The sequence below is a fragment of the Leptosomus discolor genome, chromosome 3 (genome assembly GCF_034619465.1).
Source record: "Leptosomus discolor isolate bLepDis1 chromosome 3, bLepDis1.hap2, whole genome shotgun sequence".
NCBI classification, from domain to species: Eukaryota; Metazoa; Chordata; class Aves; order Leptosomiformes; family Leptosomidae; genus Leptosomus; species Leptosomus discolor.
The window spans coordinates 23,543,290-23,563,852 of NC_141393.1; the positions used below are offsets into that span (position 1 = coordinate 23,543,290).

Genomic DNA, 20,563 nt, shown 5'->3' on the forward strand with positions numbered 1-20,563 from the left:
GGGAATGAGGTTGTATCTTTTCCACGTAGTCTGCACAGGAGTTAGCTGTACATGATTCATGACTCTGTACAGGCATTTAGGTCAGGGGATGGGATTGACGCTTTTTTGTGAAAGCTGAGAGAATGCAAAATGCTGGGTTTTTTTCATATTTTTTTTTCATCCTAACATATGCATCCTCCAAGTGCTTCTATTCTGAGAATCTTTGACATTAAGATCTACTCAGGCTGACTTTTCTCCCTTGCAGGCTGCTTGTCTAAAAGTGATGATAACCCTGATAAGTCAACACAATCTCCTTTACTTACCAAACTGGGAAGTCTGTAGAAAATGCCAGCCATGGGGAAGTTGTATAGCTGGAGTATGCACTTCATGCTGCACAGTACTGTGATGCTTTTCTGGGCTCGCAGTTTGCACTGTCCATTTTAAGGTTAAGTTTTCCTGTCTGGTACTGAGTGGATTTAGAAAAGTATGCTTGTCATGGGGCAGTAGGGTAAAAGAGCAAATCCATCCTAAAATAGTGGTATAATTCTCCCATGTATCTGCACAGCTGAAACAGTCCATTTTCGTGCTTTCTTTCATGGCTTTTTTCCCTTGACATTTGAAAAAAAAAAAAGAGGAGCTGTAGTGGAGTCTGCGCATTATGGGCAAGATAAACTGTTTCCTTTTTTCATTTCCTGCCATTTCATGCTTCCGTCAGGACTTTTTCAGGAGAAAGGAGAGGTCAGTATTCAGTTGTTTGGGAAAAGGAGTCTTGGTTACAGATACTTAAACAAGCCCAAAACAAACAGCTTAATTTGTCACACGAGGAAAGGAAAATACCACGGTCATCCTCTCCTTCCCTCACATGGCGTCCAAGTGACCCTAAACATCTGTTTATTCTTTTTCTCTTAGCTTGCCTCTGGTTTTGGCTTTGTAGTTTCTATTAATAGTACCCAAAATGGATGTTATATGAGGTAGGCAAAGGTACCTGCCCACACTGCGTGAAGGCAGATGTCCTGCCATGGGAGTGGAGGAAAAGGGATTGGGGCTGAAGCGCAGCTGTTTCTCCAACATCAGAGAACTGGTTGTGTAACAAGGGAAAGATATGGAGGGTGACTGGCCTGTGGGGTGGCCATAGGCTCTGGAAAGTCTACGGAGAGAGGATCAATTTTTCAGCAAATTGCACTTAACGATCAGGATTGTCTCCAGGAATCCTTTTTTGTGTTTGCTGGAAACTATACGTTTTGTGTTCAATTCTGCTTGAAAAGATTAATCTTCAGACAGTGAACACGGACCTGTGAATTCTCTCTGGGTGTCAGACTTCCAAACTTTTGCAGTTTTCAGCTCTTCCATGCAGCTCTTATTTGCTGACCCGCCTTCAGCAGACTAATAACTTTGTGACCCTGAAGAGAATAATCGTATTGGAAGCCATTTAATTTTCTACTTCTTGCAGAAAATACTTAAAGAGGGAATGTATTTAAATATCGGTATGCTCTTTGGACCTAAATATTATTAATGTAAGGTAAAGGAAAGTCTCAGTGAAGTATCTGTTCTTGTACACCAACGTGAAGTTTCACCCAAAAAACCCCTTTGGTTAGGTGAGAGACAGCAGGCCAAGAAGCTCTTGGCTTAAAGCTCTTTAAAGTAGCCGAGCCTGAGTTTTAGTATTTTCTAGTACTTGAATACCATGGCAACAAGAGCTTCAATGCTTGAGATAATTGGGACAGAATTCACACACTTCCCTGGGAGGAGGCAATAGTCCTCTGAGAGTTTTGAAGTGGTCTGCAAGTCTAAGGCAGTCATGGGAGTTTGTCAAAGAGAATTACTCTCCCTGGACTTGACCTTCCCAGTTACTAGTCAACAACCAGAGCACTTTGCAGTGCGCTATTCCCTCTAGCGGATTCCCAGATCTGTGTGGGGTGCATCCTATTGGAGTGCATCCTAATTAAAGTTGCTGCATCTGAAAACGTTTGCTGGGCTACAGCAAAATCATGCTTAACTCCAGAAAAGATCTATGATGGTTTTATTTTTTTTAAATTAAAATGTGAAGTTCAAGTCGAGCTGCAGAGTTGAAAGCACAGGTAGCTGAGAGGGCATCTCTTCATACCCAGACCATGATGAGAATCATGGGTAACCCATCTCAATTCCAGAACCAGCTGCATGAATGTTATTGATAATGAGACATGCAGCTTATTGCTTGCTCTTGAGGGGGATCAGACATTGTAAGTAGCAAGATGAGCAAGGACATGCTCACATCTTGAAACTGGGATTGAGTTACATCATAATCAAAATTAACTGTTTTAACATGAAGATGTTTGAAGATGCTGAGATGCTTTAATCAAGGAGTTGCTCAAGTGTAGCCCTCCTCTAGATACAGGTGACATTGCTGTCTCACAGGTGGCAGTATTTTGACAGTACTGTGCCTGTGGTGCATAAATTGGTGTAACAGTCTGTATTATTAAAATGGTGGCACTCATTTCTCCTGTTTAATTTTCTGACAGACTAACTTACTCCTTTCTTATCTTAACAGCACTTGAAAAGAAAAGAAAGTGCCAAGGAGGTGTTTCCCTCCGTTGGCTCATCTTCACCGTGCCTCTCTCCCATTCTGCTTCCACCTTATAATCCCCAAGTGAAGATGAGTAGCCTGCTGCAAATATGACGTCTCTGACTAGTGTCATTGCCTCCCACCAGTCTGAGTGGGTGTCCTTCACTGATGAGCTGCTCCTCCCTATTAAGCCACGAGGTAAGCTATCTCTTGATTTTCTTTGTTTGAATTAGACCAACTACTGTCACATATTTAGCATCACAGAGCTTGCCTTCTAAGTGGAAGCAGTGTGTTCAGAGTTTGAATTATCTTCTGCTGCCTCTATATAATAGGAGAATTTGGGCCAGAAATGTAAAGTACTCTCCTAATGTGAGATTTCCTTAGCATAGATCTTACATGGGATATGAATCTGTTGTTCGAGATTCAAGGTAGTATCCATCTGACCATGGAGAAGGTCTCACCTATTATAATCTAGTGCAAAACTATGTTCAGTGTTAGTCTAAAAACAAGATTATGTGAAGGAAAATTTTCTACCTACTTTTAATAGCAAAATTTAGATATTTCAATAAAAACAAATGAAGTAATGGTGAGTCCTACCAATCTTTCTTTTTTGTCTCTTACTTTAGGTAGCACTGAGGAGCCTCTGGAGAAACGTTTTTCTTCCTCAGACACCTCCTCAGAAGAGAACCACAATGCGGATGGAGAATTTCAAGACTCCTCCCACGCAGAGCTGGAAGATGCAGCTGACCAACCCAAGGTGGATTCTGCTGTGGTTGGGAACCATGTGTGTCCCAGTGCTGATCTGTCGTCATCCATCAGCTCTTGGGTTCAGTTTGAAGATGCACCATGGACCAGTGCTCCATCGACCCACCCACAAGCTGGTGAGGCAAATGCACGAAAAGGTCCATTCCAGTAACATAACATAATACAGGGATTTTTTCCTTGCTTTTTGATTTCTCAAACGTTGAACTTTTACTAGTTTGTACTGTATTTTGACACACTTAGTATTATCAGAGTTTCAAAACCAGCTCGTAATTTCGCTCAGGGCGAACTAGCAGTGTTTACTTTTTGTAAAGAAAATGAAAGGCTTCTGTGATTCCTTCCACCTGTATCTTGACCCTGGAGACTGTCAAAATGCATTCATGGGGAAACAGCATAGTGGTGTTTTCAGTAGGGACATTTCTTATGTACCAGCATGAATAGCCATGTAATAAGCCTGAGCCATCTTTGCCCCTGTGATCTGGAACTGAAGGAATGGTGATCACTGTCCTCTGTGGCTGTAGTCTTTATCTGCTTATAGTCCCCATACAGTTTTTGCTGGAAGCTTAGCGAGACTAACAATTAGTGTGCCAGTGCCTGTCAGTACTTTCTGCTGTCTTTTAATGCTGTGATTTAGCAGCTGGAGAATTACAGAGACAACTGAAGTTGACCCTGATTCCAGGACTGCATGCAGTTTTCTTCAGATGTAAAAGTTCTTTCTGACATACTGTAAGTGTGCATGCAAAGCCCCTGGATTGCCACCTCAGCTTGTGCTAACCGGTACGGCTGTATGAGCTTGTTGCTTTTCTGTACGAACAGTCTTCTGTCCCTCCTCACAGAATGCTGCGGACTAATTGCCCAAGAAAACATTAGTTTACTTTTTCATGTTTAAATTGAGATTCTCTCTTAATAATTCCACTTTGTAACTGCTAGTTATTAAAGCAGTTTAAAGAGTTACAGCTCTACTCTGCTCACTGAGTCCATCCAATACTCCCTGTGATATGAATAATACTTCTGTCAGAAAACTTGGATTGGCACCTTTGGGTTGGATTTTGGGTAAAACACAGGAGTTCTACATCCGCCCTTTTTGTAGGTGCTACAGACTAGTCCATTTGAGACAGTGGTTAGGCCTTGTGCAGGAGAAATGGGTGAATCTTCAGTTTCTCTTAAGCTCTGCTTGAGACCTTCTTATCTTTATTTGTTGGTTATTTTTCTTAGTTGTAAATACTTACTGATCCTCGTGATGAGGAGAGAAGGAAGACCACCTGTAACTGTAAAACTGAAGTGCTCTACCTCTCTGTTGTTTAATTTCATGATGTGATGGGTTGACCTTGGCTGGATGCCAAGTGCCCACCAAAGCCACTCTATCACTCCCCTACTCAGCTGGACAGAGGGAGAAAATATGACAAAAGGCTTGTGGGTCGAGGTAAGGACAGAGTGAGATCACTTGCTGATTACTGTCATGGGCAAAACAGACTCGACTTGGGGAAATTATTAATTTATTACCAATCAAATCAGAGTAGAGTAATGAGAAATAAAACCAAATCTTAAAAAACGCTTTCCCCACACCCATCCCTTCTTCTCAGGCTTAACTTTACTCCCTATTTCTCCACCTCCTCCCCGCTGCAGCAGCACTGGGGGACGGGGAATGGGGGTTGCGGTCAGTTCGTCACATGTTGTTTCTGCCACTCCTTCCTCCTCAGGGCAAGGACTCTTCACATTCTTCTCCTGTTCCAGTGTGGGGTCCCTCCCACGGAAGACAGTCCTCCATGAACTTCTCCAACATGAGTCCTTCCCACGGACTGCAGCTCTTCATGAACTGCTCCAGTGTGGGTCCCTTCCATGGGGTCACAAGTCCTGTTAGCAAACCTGCTCCAGCGTGGGCTCCACTTACCACACAGGTCCTGCCAGGAGCCTGCTCCACCACAGGCTTCCCACAGGGTCACAGCCTCCTTTGGGCATCCACCTGCTCTGACATGGGGACCTGCACGGGGTGCAGGCAGATACCTGCTCCACTGTGGACCTCCATGGGCTGCAGGGGGACAGCCTGCCTCACCATAGTCTTCACCCCCGGCTGCAGGGGAATCACTGCTCCGGCACCTGTAGCACCTCTTTCCCCTCCTTCTTCAGTGGCCTTGGTGTCTGCAGAGTTGTTTCTTTCACATGTTCTCACTCACCTCTCAGGCTGCAATTGCTGCTGAGCGGTAGCTTTTCCCCCTGTCTTAAACATGTTATTCCAGAGGCGCTACCACCATTGCTGATGGGCTCGACCCTGGCCAGCGGCAGGTCTGTCTTGGAGCAGGCTGGGATTAGCTCTGTTGGACATAGGAGAAACTTCTAGCAGCTTCTCACAGAAGCCACCCCTGTAGCTCCCCTGCTACCAAAACCTTGTCACACAAACCCAGTACACCTGATTAGGTGATTCTTACTCATACAGCCACATACTTTTTCAAACGTAGCTGTTGGTTGCTCTGACATATTTCCTTCCTAATGTTGTGATGTCCTTGTTGACTGGAAAATTCTAAGTGTACCCTCTTATTAAACAAACAAAAAAAAAAAGTCTTTGATCAGCCTAAGTAAAGCTAGCCGTAACAAAGAGATTTCCATAACTAATTTCATGCTGTATGACTTGATTTCCCATCCTTAAAGGGATGTGTCCCAGTCTTAAGACATGTGCTTAGCAAAAGCACTGCCTCTTGGTTTCTCTTTTCAGTCACAGGAGACACTAGGTTGTAGGCAGAGGTCTAGGATATCCAAAAGAGGTGATCAGAGAAGGCTTTTCAAAAGCATTGTGGTTTTGAAGAAGGCACCCATTTGTGCCCCTGTAAATGCTTGTCCTAAGTGATCGCTGCCACTGGGGGGGTGTTTACAGGCTAACTTTTAGCATATGACTGAGATTCATGGAGGAGGATGGTTCCCCTGACAGTCAGATCAGGACATACTCCATGTAGTCCTCGCATGGAGATGTTTTTCTTTCATTATATAAGAACCCTAAGAAGGTGATGTGGGTATTTTAAAATCCTTATTTATGAGCCAGTCCCACTCCTATTCTGGACCCTGTATTATAAAGGACCAGACCAGTGCAGCTAACAGCATCTAAAGGGAAGATTGTGGGGCAGAAGAAGTGACAGCCCTTGGCTATCTACTCTGAGGGGCATTTGACAGCAAGAGGTAGGATAAACTTCAGCTGCCTTGTTCTCAATTAATCTGCAGGTCACGTCTCTTTTCTATGGGTGGCAGCAAAGCTGGAGACTTTGTGTTACAACCACAATACGCTGACACGCTCAGTGGAAAGCCCATGGTGACAGCAATTATTCATTTCCAGTAGCAAACAGACCGCGCAAGAACAATAGTGAATAGCCAGATGGAGGGAAGAGTATAAAGGCCAAGTACGGACGGACGCATCGGTGTGAGAAGGATGGAGATGTTTGAAACCTGTTTCCTGTACAGGCAGCTGTGAAGAGCAATGTCCTGAAGGCCCAGCACCCCTGGCCGCGTTCCTGTCAGGGCTCCAGTGCTGTTAGGAAATTGTCTGTCTATCCATGCTGAAGCAGCTGCACAGCTGACTAGATAATTACCCAGGCTGATGGCCAGGCTGCCTGGAAACACATTTTGAAAAGGGCTTTGCAAAGTGGCATTTCCAGAGTGCTGTGAAAGCGGAGAGGATGGGCCCCAGGAGAGAGAGGTGCTGTCTTACTCTGACCTTAGGGCTGCAGCATTTTTGCACAGGCTTCCCTGAAAGCAAATCTTTGTCTCAAAGTGCTCACAAACAACAACAACAAAAAATTAAAGACAACTGCCGTACAGTGGTTATCCTGTAGGAAATATGTTCAAAAGAAAACCAAGGCTAATGCTGGACCCTTGTTGTCCTGGGAAAAGTGAAGGCATTATTGGCAGAGCAGAAATTAAGGGGACTGTTAGCAAAAAACAGGGCTGAAAACACAGACAAAGAATTTGGAAGGTGAGAAGAAAGGTCAAAACCTGAGGTATAGAAATTAAAAGCACCCATTGTGAGCCTTATAGTGGAAATTATCTTTATTTAGGACATTCTTGTAAATGATTCATTCTACCAGGTTCAGGCAGAGTAAATGCTAGGCAAAAATCTTTCTTTCAAAATATTTCTGCTTTTCAGGTTTGTGCATAGATAACTGACAGCTGCCAAATGATGTGGATTTCTCTCTGGGGAGCAGTAAATCTTGAGCAAGGCCACAAAAATATTTAGTCACAGAAATGATGCATTTTCCTTTTGCTGGTAAAAGAAGAAATTTTGATTTTGCCATAGTTACTATCAGGCTAGTCAAACTGATACCAAAAAAGTGAAAAATGAGATTTTTAGGCTCACCCAAATGTTCCTGTCACAAATGTTACATAATCTGTAAATGATCACAGCCAGCCGGTGACATAACATTTGCATTTGTTACACAATGGGCCTCCAGCTCACAATCTCGTATTCGATCGGTGTTAGCTGCGCTCTTGAATTCAATGAGGTATTCAGCAAAGCACCAAAATTAGAGCAAGGCAAGATCTGTTACATCATCTGTTCCACCCCCCACCCCACCCCCTGCTTCTTCCCGAGAGCTTTGTGTGGTTTTAAGTGGCTCAAGTAACTTGGACTCCTACCATCTCCCCTGAGACACTATTCCACAATAAGGCAAATCTCAATTTAACAATTTTGTGCTGTTCTGTCTGAAAATAGGAAGTACATGCAACACGAAATCAGTAGCTGAAAACTAGACCGACTCTGATGCTGTCCTAAAATCATAAAAATCTGAGGTCCTGTGTGATAGGAAAGGAAATGATGCTCATGAGGTTGATGGCAATACGGTGTAGGGATCAAGGAATTGGGTCCTCAAAACGTCAGAGAGGAATGAATGCTTAAAAGTAAATCTGCATATTAAAAGCCAATCCATTGTGTTATGAGCAAACATGTCAAGTAAAATGCATGTGGAAGGAAACATTTTTTAGTTTGGGAAACAATGAGTTCATTTTCGGTATCCTACAAATGCTACAGGGTGTGGATGTTAGGGACAGTTGTGGCACTGGTCTTTCAACGTAACCAGATTCCTGAGAAATTCCTGCAGCTGAAGGGTCATGACTCTGCATCTATTGACATTAGAGACCAAATTCCAAATTTCTAGGAGAGTTACCCTACCTTATTTAGGAATTTGATTTCAGCACTTCCTGGAATCTGGAGAGCAGCAGGAGCATCTGAAGAGGGACATAAACATGTGTAGATGTTTACTTTTGTCTGTCTTGCCTTTTGGGATTGATATATAGTTGTTTGGCTCAGCATAGGGGAACATGCACTTTTACTAGTTCCAAGGGTTGGTGTTGGGGAGCCTAGAACAGTCATAGGTGGAAGTGGACTGTAGTAAAATTTTAAGGAACATCTGTTGCAGAAAAAGCTCTCTATGGTTATGGTTTTCCAAAGTACAATTCTCTTTCTTTAGAAAAAAAACGAATAATTACATTCTGCCAAGTGGCACAACTTATCTGCAATATAATTAATTTGACCTTATATAGAGGTATTCTGCAATACTATTCCAGTCAGTCTCCCTCTCAGACAAGAATTATTTTTGGAAAGCACAAAACAAGTTGACAGTACAGGAGTTATTAAATCTTACATGTTTCTAAATTAGCTTATGTTTTTCATATTGCTGTGACTGACTTTAAACAAAAAAAAAGAAACACTGCAAATCTGAGATCTTTTTTATAAAATAATTCCACGTTTTCTAGAATTCCAAATATAAAACACACTTTAAAAAAACTTGGCTCTTGCTAGTGGTTCACATATGAAGCTCAGCTTTTCAGCCTGTCCTCTGTGTCCTAATAAAGCACTCTGTCAGAGGAATTTCAGGTGAAGTTTTAAGGGTGGCTTTTCAGGTGCCTCATGCTATGTTTAACAAAAGGGCTGAAAGAGGGACTGACAGATTATAATCATGTACTTGCCATCCTTTCTCTACAGGCATCAAGCACAACACAGTGCAGAATTACTGGAGGGAGAAGTGGCGGGGGGAGGGCTGGTCATGTCACTCTATAACACGACTGTCAACGTGTGCGATAAGGAGACAGATCTCCTGGCTTTCGGCTCCACATCCTTAGGGATGACTCTCCTCAGAAGCGGCTCAACACAGCTCACAGCTGTGTGAATATAAATATATTAGTGCCTGCTTACCTGAGGGAACAGTGCAGCTATACAAAATAAATTTGTGCTTCTCAACTGGCAAGGCAGGGAGCACTGTTTGGATATTCCATCCATACAGACAGCAAGGTTTCCATAATGGGGTGGTCTCCCATTGCACCACTTGGATGGAGCAGAGAGATAAATCCTCTTTAACATTAATTTACCATTTTCTTCCAAAGTATCCGTCAACCTAACGTATTACATCCTGAGAAGCGAACCTCTGTGTTAGTTCTGTAACTGCAAGATTTGGGGTGCACTGAGATCTTTGTTGTTTTAAAAGATAAACATAGATGTGCTAACTTAGAAAACAGTTATTATGCTGATGTTAAATTAGAATTCATTAGAATTAGTTTCTACCAGTACACTTTTCCTTAGTTCAGGAAGATTTTTTTACTGCCTTTTTTTTTTTTTTTCCTTACTAGAATCACCCGTTGTTCCTAATATTTGAGTGATATTGTGGGCAAAGAATATACAATACAAAAAGTATACAATACAAATTCATAGCAGTGGCTGTATAAGATTGTGTTACAAACTCTGAATGATGATTAGGCAGGACTTAACTGTTTGACATGCAAGTCTGGCAAGTGAGTAGAACAGGATTTTTGGCCTACACTGAGCAGTTTGTTCAGACTGCGGCACTCCATTCTGCATGTTCAGAAACAAAAGCCATTTCTAGTGGATATCAATAGGTCAACGTCAGTTTATTTTTATACTCGTCCTCCCATGTGGAGCATTCCTGAGATGATGACTACATTTGAGTGGGTGTTGCAGATAGGGAATGCTTAATTAAATATAATAAAACCACTTTTTAAAAATCTATGATACTATAAAAACCCCACTCTGTTGCACAACACTGATATTCAGATCTTGTCAGCAGTGGCAGAAACATGAAATCTTCCTGTTCTGAAAAGTCACAGCTTCTGCAATACTTGAACAGCAGCAAAACATACAGCTGCCAGCAGTATGGGATCTAAGGCAGACAGCTGAATAGTGCTGGAAGGTAACAGCGCCAGGCACTCGTTAAGTTGCTGTGTGTTTGTTATAAAATAACTGTGTTGCTGTGGATGTTGGAATTTATATTTGTGGAGTCCCAGTACACTGATACGGCATGTCTTTGGAATAGTTGTGATCTTCTGGAAGACCGCCCTGTAAGTCTCTAACCGATACCTATTTGTTTTCTGCATCCAGTGTCTCCATCAAAAGCACCCAGCTGGACTTCCCCCTCCTCCAACTCTTCTGAGAGGCGAGCCCGTGCCTCAGAGAGCAGCTGGACAACCAACTCAGAGGACACCAGCAGCCCAAGCATTGCTCCCTCCTACACAGATCTGCAGTCAATTAATACTGAGGACTTGACCAGTGGTGGAACGTCTGCAGCAGATTCAGCTGGTAAGAGGGGAGCCTTCGAGCTTCCATCTCTTTATGTTTTTGATGTTACTCAATGTAGTGAGCTACAGAGAATGGATCCAAAGCAGAACAAACTCAAGGATTAGGCACACTAACACTTCGTTCTAGTCCAATTCTCAAAAAAATCACACCTGGATGACACACTGGTGGTATGTGCAGGATTCCAAAGTAAGAGCCAAATGCAACTGTGTGCCTGTTGGTGGACTTGTCTGAGTGAAATGTTGGAGCATTTCTGGTTTTCTCCTACCGCATCAGCTTAAGCTGATCTAGGACTTAGTTCTCAGTATATTGTAGGAGAAGCTGGATGCCCTTCCTGAACTTCTGTGCAGAAATTTTCTTAACTTACCAGTGCATTCAGCTGAGGCAGGTCCAACTCAGCATGCCCCTCTGTTTCAGGGAGTGCCAAGACACAGATCCAGGCTGCTGTATCCATTCTTTGCACTGTGCTTTGCACTGTTGCTGTAAAGTAATTGCAAGAGAATGTAGAAGACGACAGAGGGTGGTTCAGTAGCAGATTTTCATCGTATAAAGATCCTTTCTCTGACTTTGTAGGCATCTATTCAGATGGTGTCCTGATTGTGGAAAAACGTGCTGTATGGTATTGTAGCTTGTTGCTCCTCAGTTGTACTCTAGATAATCTCTGAAGCAGTAGAAATAAAGCAGAGTGGTGCCACCCATGTTGTGCAGGGTTGGGGTAATGAGAGCTCCCGAATGACAAAGCAGACTTTCACAGAACATAAAAAGAGCTGGCATATCAGGACACAAAAAGGAAAAAAATACAGAGCTCCAGGAGGAAGCACCTGCAGTATGTTGGAAGCTGTTCACCCCAAGCTGAGGAAGGTCAGTAGCTACCCAGTTTGGTGATGAAAATTTATTGCTGGTGTCATGATAGCTCTGACAGAGGTATTTAGTGTGTTTTCTCTCAGGTGGTGAATGTAACAATATGTGTGAAATAAGATCTGGTTTGGTAGAATAGACTTCCTAAGCCCCACTGAGGTCATATGTCCCTTCCATAAGAAACATATACATACATCACCTGAAAAGAGTATTATTTGATGGTTCAGTGAAGCTGGATTGGACATCAAGGCAGGTTCATAAGCAGCAGCATGGTAGGTACTGGCTGGATGCTTAAGCCAAAGGATTTGTGGAGAAGTAGTATTTACTTCAAATATGTAGAGACTTTTCTTTCTTCAAATAATACAGTTACCACAAGTCTTTCTGACCATTTTTATTTTAGAATGCTCTGTCTGTACCTCCTGAGTTTGGAATGGTAAAAAGGTAGAACAGGCAAGCTGGCATCGTGTGCCAGCTGTTTGGGTGCCAGTGTGGGCATCAGTTCTGTTCTGACGAGCTCATGTCTATTAGGATGAAGTGTAAGAGTTTTCATCTGGACTATGTGCTGGATGTTGCTGTTTTATTTATTTGGTATACGTTGCGAAAGAGTGGCTGTTGTCACTGGGACTGTCTCCATGTGAGCAAGGGAAATGAGGGATGCCCAGTTCATATGTAACTTTGCGTCATATGGAGAAATGGAAGGCAAAAGTGCTGCTGTGTATCGCTGGCGTATATATGAAATTATTTGCTATATATGGCCAAAAGAGAAGTTGACAGTTCAGTAAAAGCTTTGTGTGCAACCTTCTTACTCTGCTTTCTTTCCCAGTCAGTCACCAATGACGTATTTATTAGCAAAACAGTTATTAAAAATCCTTCCAATCACCTCTAAATTTTTAAAAGTAAAAAAGTAGGTAATATAGGCAAGGCTGTGTCATTAGCTAAAACATACGATACACTACCTTAGTAGTACTGGAACTTGAAGTAAGAAATACATTGAGTCTTCCTGCCACTGGGTATGGAGTTTGCAAAAGGGCAGCATGAAGAACGTGCATCTGTTTGTTCCCGTTCATGGGGTGGCTCACAACCCACCCCCTGCGGTGCCTGCTGGCATCAGGAAAGGTTTATGGAGGTGAGGAAGCTGAGGACCTTGTGGGTATGGAACTGTTGTACAGTTCTGGCTGCTTTTCTGTTGTTTACTCCACCTTCATCCCACCCTCACAGTGCATAAGTGGACAAAAATGCGTGGTCACTTTCTTCTCTGCTTCCTCTCTGCCTGTCTCCAGAAATTTATTCAATTTATTTATTCAAACCTGACTTGATTCAGCATTTGATTTGCATTTCTCTTCTCAAAAGACTTGCTGCCACAGTCTGTAGTGGAGTTTGAAGGCTCCATCAAGGCACTGAAATAACATTTATTTTGTCCATGAAGAAGAGAGGCATCCTCATGCTCTATGTGATGGTGAAGTTACGTTGACTGTTAGCCAGTATGTTGACTACGAGGTCAAGCTTAATGGAGGGGAAAAAAATCGGATTCATTTCACTGCTAAAAAACCCAGTGAAAATAAGATCTACTTAGTGATGGCAAAAAATTGAGTCTATAAGAGTAGCTCAGGTTTAGTATTGTTTCAAGCGAGAAAAACCTACAGTGAGAAAAGTGTGAAAAATTCTATTCAGTGGTCAGACACTGGGTAAAAGAACTGTATTAGCAATGGTGAATTTTTATTACCTGAACAGCATAGAAAAGAATCCAGGATACTCTGCTCTGTCACTTCACCACTTGTCTTTATTTATCCTGCATGTAAAATGTTTAAGCGTCGACCGCCTGTCAAAGTCCAGGGCACAGGGTTTTGCATGGGAGGAGACAAAAGCCTGAGGTAGGTCTGACTGCAGGCATATGCAGAGCTGAGTCCCAGCAGTGAGAATGCACATCTTGGTGTCCAGGGTTGGTAGGCTCCAGGCAGGTGAAATTGGCTGGGAATCAACTTTCTCACAGCTGACACAAGATCTGAGTGTGAAACAATTCCATGGGCTTGAGCTTTATCTAGCACATGTGTTTATGTAAGATGCGACCTAGGAAGATACCTGAGAAAGGTGGTAGAGACCTGAATGATCTCTCATCATGGGGCGGACTGCAGAAAGGCTCCTGGCTGATGGAGTCAGGATAAGCTCAGTGACCTCCTCTAAAGGCAGCAGAGTTCACAGCAGTGAAGGTAAGTATTTCACAAGCAGAGCTGAATAAGAAGATTCACATTTCAATCAAAAAGTGCAGCTAGAAGATGCTGCACTTTATTGCCTGTGCTAGTTTGAACTCTGGCACCAAGAAGTCTTTTATATTATCTTCATCTTGGTCAGCATGAGGGGCTATTTTAGCATGCAGCAGCTTGCCAGTAAATTTGGGTCAAATGACAGCAGACTGCCCGTTTAACATGGGCATGTTTATATGGTTATAAAAACAAGCACTTTACAACAGCTGGGGTTTCACAGTGTGTGTGAAGCTGTATTTGGTGCTGGTGAAGTGGCCCGTTGCCTCAGAGCTTCCTACCATGTATCGCCGTGTCGCTCAGCTTGGATCAATGAGCACAGAAAGGAGTAGGAACTTTAGACGTTTGTGCTGCATTCTGCAAGATAAGTAACACAGGACATCTCTGTTACTGATACAATACAAGTATTTATTCACTGTGAAGCAGATGCCTGTCTTGGCTTTCAAAAAGGCCAAATATCTACATGTCAGAGGAGCAAGGGGGAGGCCTTGTAGCTATGACTATAGATCTGGAAGCACTGAGATCTGTTCTGAGGTTGTGCACAAATACCTCACAGCTTGCTTTGGATTTCTGCATTTCATTGTTCATCTCTAAAATAATATTTATTTATATAAATTAAAAATAAATATTGACTTGTATACAAAAATAAAACTAATTATATGTGGTCAATATGTATATAATAAAATAGATAATATATATTTGTGTAGATAATATACTATATATTCTATTATAATTTTAATAGAATATATAATAAAATCTATCTATATTATATAATAATGCTCTGTGCGTGTGTGTGTATATGTAAAAAGCTGATTAGCCTTGTAGACGTAATTTCCCTGATAATTATTTTAGGTATGTTGTTGCTAGTTCTGTTGTGATTTGTATCTTAGGAGAGCTGCAGCTACGCCGTGTTTGATGTTGACAGTTCAATTTGGTGACCAGTTGTTCTGTTTGGCATTCTCCTGAAGCTCTGGGACTATTGGGATACTGAGAAAATCACTGTGTTATTATTTTCTGAGAACATCTGCGTGTTTGGAGATAGAAAGTTTCACGTGTGACCTCTAACGGCTCAAAAACCAGAAAGTTAATAAATAGCACAAGGAATTAATTTTGCAAATGTTGTTATTTTCAAAATAAATTGCATGGTTTAAGGGGATTCTGCTGCCTCTATTTTCAAACTTGGAGATGACAATTCTGGCAAGCTCAGCTCCAGCTATTTGTTGGAGATAATGGAGGGCAAGTACTAACTTGTCTTTTTTGCAAACCTTTTCCCAATGCTTTCCTGCCGTAGTTTCTTACAATTATTTTTTCTGTAACTGTAGCTAGCTAGGTACTGAGTCCTGATATGATGATTGCAAGAGTGGTGTTCGGGACGTTTCAAACAAGCAACTTTGAACAGATTATATGGCTGTGCAGTGTGTGTGCGCACTGAATTCCAGAAACAGGCTACAAGCTCTGAAGATACTCCATGTTAATTACCAGAGCAAGGGGGGAAGCAGCATACGTGGATGGTTACCACCTTCCACCCAGAACTGCACTTAAGTTACGCTATGCAACTATTAGCCAACTTGTTCTGGTGTCCATGTCCCAGACACATGAAAAAATTTGTATGTAAGAGCCTGCCAAAGCCAACTCGAGAGACTATGGAGGGGAACATCAAACCCTTGCTTAAAGGAGAAAAGGACTCCAGAATAGCATGAAGAAATAGCACCTAAAATGTGTTTCTGCACAACTCCAACCTGAAAGGGCTAAATTCAGCACCAGGGGCAGGGGTTTTGTCCTCGTCATGTCCGATATGAGACACCAGCTAGCAGTTCAGGAGTTTTCTGTCCTAGTTGATGTCCCATATTTTTCTCAAGGCATTTCTAACTTCTTTAAGAGTAATGCAATTCTATGGCAGAACTGGGAAACTACGTCTAGGTAATTCACAGCAGTAGAAAAGTTTTGATCCTAAATCAGAGCTGTGTCCTGAAAATCATCTCCTCTTCAACACTTCATGGCCGCTTTAAGGAATCCACAGTATCCCAGTGACCTCTGCAGCAGTGTTGAATCCTCATCCCTGTTTTGCAGTGGGGGAGCCTGCAGCTCAGCTGTGCAGGCTGGACCTGGGTGAAGTACAAATGGTCTTTGCCATATAGTCTGGCAGTCTTCCTCTCTGAGGCAGCTGAAGATTGCAGGTATAAGCAATGGACCGGAGTCACTGTCTCAGTCCTTCCTTAAGGCAGGAAGGAAAGGCACAGAATATCTTTCAGGAGGAAGGGGGAAATGTTAGAATGAGGAAAGAACAGGTACAACAATAAGCAAGAGTTTATTTCTATCTATTCAGTAGAGAGAATTACAAAATAAGCTTGGTCTGCTGTCATCTGATTCGTAGACTTTAAGGTCAGAAGGGAGGACCATGATATCATTATTATCATTTAATCTGGCCTTCTGCATATCTCAGGCCAAAGAACCTCACCCAGTCATTTCTGCACCAAACCCATAACTTCAGTTTGAGATATAGCATATCCTGGGCAAGTATCTTCTTAATATCTTTCTGATTAACATCAACTGCAGCAAAATTTGCCAGCTCAAAAGGGTCAGCCCTTACTAATTCCTACTAGGCTAAGTCTTATCCTGCTTACTCCTGTGAATTACTCAAGCCTCCCTCCACATTCTGAGGCCACCAGGTCTAAGACAGGGAAGAGGCAAAGTGTGAGAGGAGAAAGTGGTACCATGGAAGAACTAGGTTTGATTTTCATTATTGCTTGGAAAGGTTTTAATTAAAAACATTTTTTGTTTATATATATATATATATATAAAAAAATATAATGATTTTTCTGTTTAATGGAGTGTTTTCTTGCCTGCCTGCCAGGATAGAATCAGTTCTGATCTCATCCAAGTCATTGTCTCTGTGCTGCAAACAGCTAAAGGGGCATCTCTTAGTTCAGGTGTGGAGTTTTCTCCTTCTGGCTGTTCTGAAGTGCAGGCTACAGTAGCTGTGGATTTGTAGCAGGGTTATACTTTGTAATAAAAGAGCTAAGCGCTGAGACTACATGGTCTTCTTGATGAATTTCACTCTTTCCGCACCTATTCACTGATGGTTTTATATAGTCAGATCAGTTGAAAGGAAAGCGGACAGAATTCCAGCCCCAGTCATGGGACTGACCTGCTGATCTCCCTTTATGTAGGCAATATCCCAAGAGAATAGATGTGGGTAGATGCTTTGTAGTGTATCTCATGCCAGTGAGAGAGACTAGGTGGTACGAAGCCCTCTATTTGTGTTTGTAAGGCTGTGTGATTCCTCAGCCACGGTGTTTACATTGGCTCCAGTTGCTCTCTAATGCAGTGCGGAAAGCCACATACCTATGTGATAAGCCGGAGGAGTTTAGTAGGAGATTTTGCAGCTGGGCAGGACATTTCAGTTTGAAGCTTAATTGGAGATGGAACACTTAAGTTATCTCTGATTGCTGTGTTGAAAGAGGAAAGACTAGGTTTGTTTGGAACAATTCTGCAGGATGCTAAATAGCTTTTGAACTTAAGGCTGCTGGGGGGGAAGATCACCAAGGCATCTCCTGACACCCAGCTCTTTTGAAGTGGAAAACATCAGTGGCAATCTTCAGTGCCTTTTGCATTCAGTTCCTGGCAGCATGCTGCTGTACCACTGACAGGAGGCAAAAGTGGCACTATAGCAGTATAGCAGCAGTGGTGGTGCAGCGTCCCAGCTTTGTGCTGCGTGGTGATGTAGCCTGTGCCGCACGGAGCTGGCTGCACCCCAGGGAACCCGATTCTGCAGCTCTCGGACAGCAGCGGGGTTCACCACGTGGAGAAATCACCCACCTGAGAACTCGCATTTTCCACCATCAATTCTACATAGCAGAGAAGCAAACAAGGTTTCAGCAGTAGTGCTAATTAACAGGAGCTGTAAATCATTTCATTTGCTCTTAATTGGAGATCCCAGTTCTGTATGGAATTTCCTGTCTGAATACGAAGGGGCTGAATAGAACTGGCAGTGTAAAACAGCACGTGAAAAGGCTGGCAGGAGCAGACAACAAGTAAGAATGAGAAATTTCATGATGCCCAAATGCATGGATTTGCTTGTTTCTCCCTTACTGTGATATCATCTGAAACCTAAGAAAGGCTCAGGGATTCGCTGGACTACACAGCACAGGAATCGGAAGAGTGATGATGAACGCCTTTAGGCGATCAGTTATAGAGTCGTCTTCTCACAGAACAGCGTGGGATAAAATGGGAAGGAGGCTTGTTAAAAAAAAGAAGAACGTAGGAATCATTTAAGCAAAACCTCCAGCCTCTATGTTGACAATTTTTGTGCCCACTTAGGAACTTTTTGTGATTAATTTTAATGTCCATTTTTATCAGAACTTCTGCATCCTTTACTCTTTTATTCGGCCGCAATGTTAGGGAAAAAATGTAACGCTTTCTGCTCTTTCAAGCCAGAAATGAAGAGAGTTGGATGAGAATACTGTAGGGAGATTGATGATGTATGTCTTTACTTCACCATCTCCCATTTTCTAGCTGATCTACCCTTGATCAAACCAAACAGTGTTGGAGCTTGCATAGTGAGCTTGTTCATCCGTTATTAGAAGCAATTTGGTCTTAATTGTCCTTATGTTTGACAGATGAGACTAAAATCACCTGCCTATAGACGTAAACTGGCATTTGCATTATGACAGTGCTCATTACGTGAGAAGAAGAGGAGACGTCATACTACTTTCTTCGTTCTGATCTCGGTTACCAAGAATGAGAGTTGTGATCCTGGATTTTGTGACGTGGATGCCAGTCCAATTTACTTGTAAACTTCCTAGTGATATTGCAGTAAATCTTATGGAGACTAATTTGAACTAGTCACTTAGTATTCAATTTTAAAAAATGGTTTCAAGTGCTCAGCACCTATTGTGAAGGAGTACAGGTCTGGTTTTGGCACCTAAAACTGTTTCCAAAATATGCAGGTCCGAGCTATTTCTATTATGGTGCAGAAAAATTTTCAACATTCTCTGTGTACTCCTCTCCAAATCTAGCCATTTAGTTTAGTGCCTAAAAGTAGAGTGGAGATCCTGTCAACATATGTCCTCTGTGTCCTCATGCACATTTCAGGCTTTGTAGAACTTGTGCCATTTAAGTGCAGAATTTAATCACCATTTTATTGAAGCTGGTGTATTTTCACATGTAGACATTTCAGAAGGCTTTAAACATGATTCCATTAAGATTTTTAGTAATAGAAGCTATTTCCCAGGACTCTGGTGTAAATGTATTCACGACCATTTCCTATCTACGTGTTCCTCTGCCAATACTGTCTTTCAAATAGCTTTTTGCCTTCTCCAGTGTAAGCCCTTTAGTATATTTATACAGTGTAATTATATCTCTCTGTGTGTTCATTTGCTAAACTGAATGAAACAATCTCTTTAGTATTCTGGTTCTCCATTCTCCTCCTCATCCTAGCAAGCCCTTCTCAGCTCATGTTCCTGTTTGAACTAATCCTTTGTGGATGTGGTGACCGAAACTTTGCACAGACTGAGGTCTCACCATAGCCTGATACCAAGATATTACTGTTTTTCCATCTTCTGGAATTCTCTCTTTGATACATCCCAGGATCTTACTTCCCTTTGTGATACTGCATCAGGCAAGTACCCTTTCAGATTGACTGTATATATCCTAGATTGCTTTCTGTCACACATAATTGATTAGTTCCTTCATTATAAGAAATATATCTGTCCTTAAATGCCTCATTGTGAACATTGTATTATTTATTACATTTCATCTAATTTCTGTTACTCCAGTCCTCAAGATGAACCACTCCTTTCAGAATGATGTTCAAAGTTTTCTTTATATACCCAGTTCCTCCAATTGTGTGCGTTCAGCAAATACCATTAGCATGTTCATTTCTGTGCCATGATCTTTATTTAAAAACATGGATAAACATAGTCTTAATCAAGAAATTCTACTTATAGCTGCTCTAACCTAATATTTCTCATAAAACTCAATGGCTATCTTCCTTTTAGCTTGTTTTTTCCTTCTGTCTTAATACTGGTATCGGTCTCCATTTTAACTCCTTCGCAGGTGGCACCACATTAGATGCTTTTTCTAATACAGACAGATCTATTTTTTGTCTCAAAAGTCTGTTGTCAATGAAATCTGTTAGGTTTGGCTGAAACAAACTACCTCTTTTAAAGCTAGCTTCCATTCCCTTTTTTATCTTAGGCTTTTCACTTTTTCCTTCTAGTGTCTTGCATACTATTGCAGTCAGACTTCAGCATCGTACTTTCTGAAGTAATTTTTACCCCTTATAAATATAGTTACTATATATGCACTTCTCCAGTTGTATGGTACAATCCTCAGCTGAACCAATTCCTTTAAAATCCTTGTGATGAAAGCTGTAATTATGTATGTCAGTTCTTTCAGAGTTTAGGAAGGGAGCTTATCAGACCACCTGATCTGAGCACAGTAACTTCTCCAAAATGTTTTCTTACCTCATTAATGCTAATTTCCATTTCCACTCCCTCCTTTTGGTTATCTAGCCTTCTTCCTGTACCCTTATCACTGTGCTCTGCATCATCATTATTATTAAAGAGCAGTGGCAAAGTATTCATTAGGTTTGGCATG

The 20,563-nt window shown here is 41.9% G+C and overlaps 1 protein-coding gene across 1 annotated transcript in view; it reads left to right on the top strand.

Annotated features, from left to right (window-relative positions):
• Positions 1-2,631: 2,631 nt before the first annotated feature.
• The window catches only part of STON2 (stonin 2), a 59,400-nt gene continuing 41,468 nt past the window's right edge, over positions 2,632-20,563 (top strand). The window contains exons 1-3 of the mRNA XM_086462128.1: positions 2,632-2,719; positions 3,148-3,402; positions 10,653-10,850. Coding sequence (XP_086318254.1) covers positions 2,632-2,719; positions 3,148-3,402; positions 10,653-10,850 — 541 coding nt within the window. The remainder of the gene's footprint in view (positions 2,720-3,147; positions 3,403-10,652; positions 10,851-20,563) is intronic.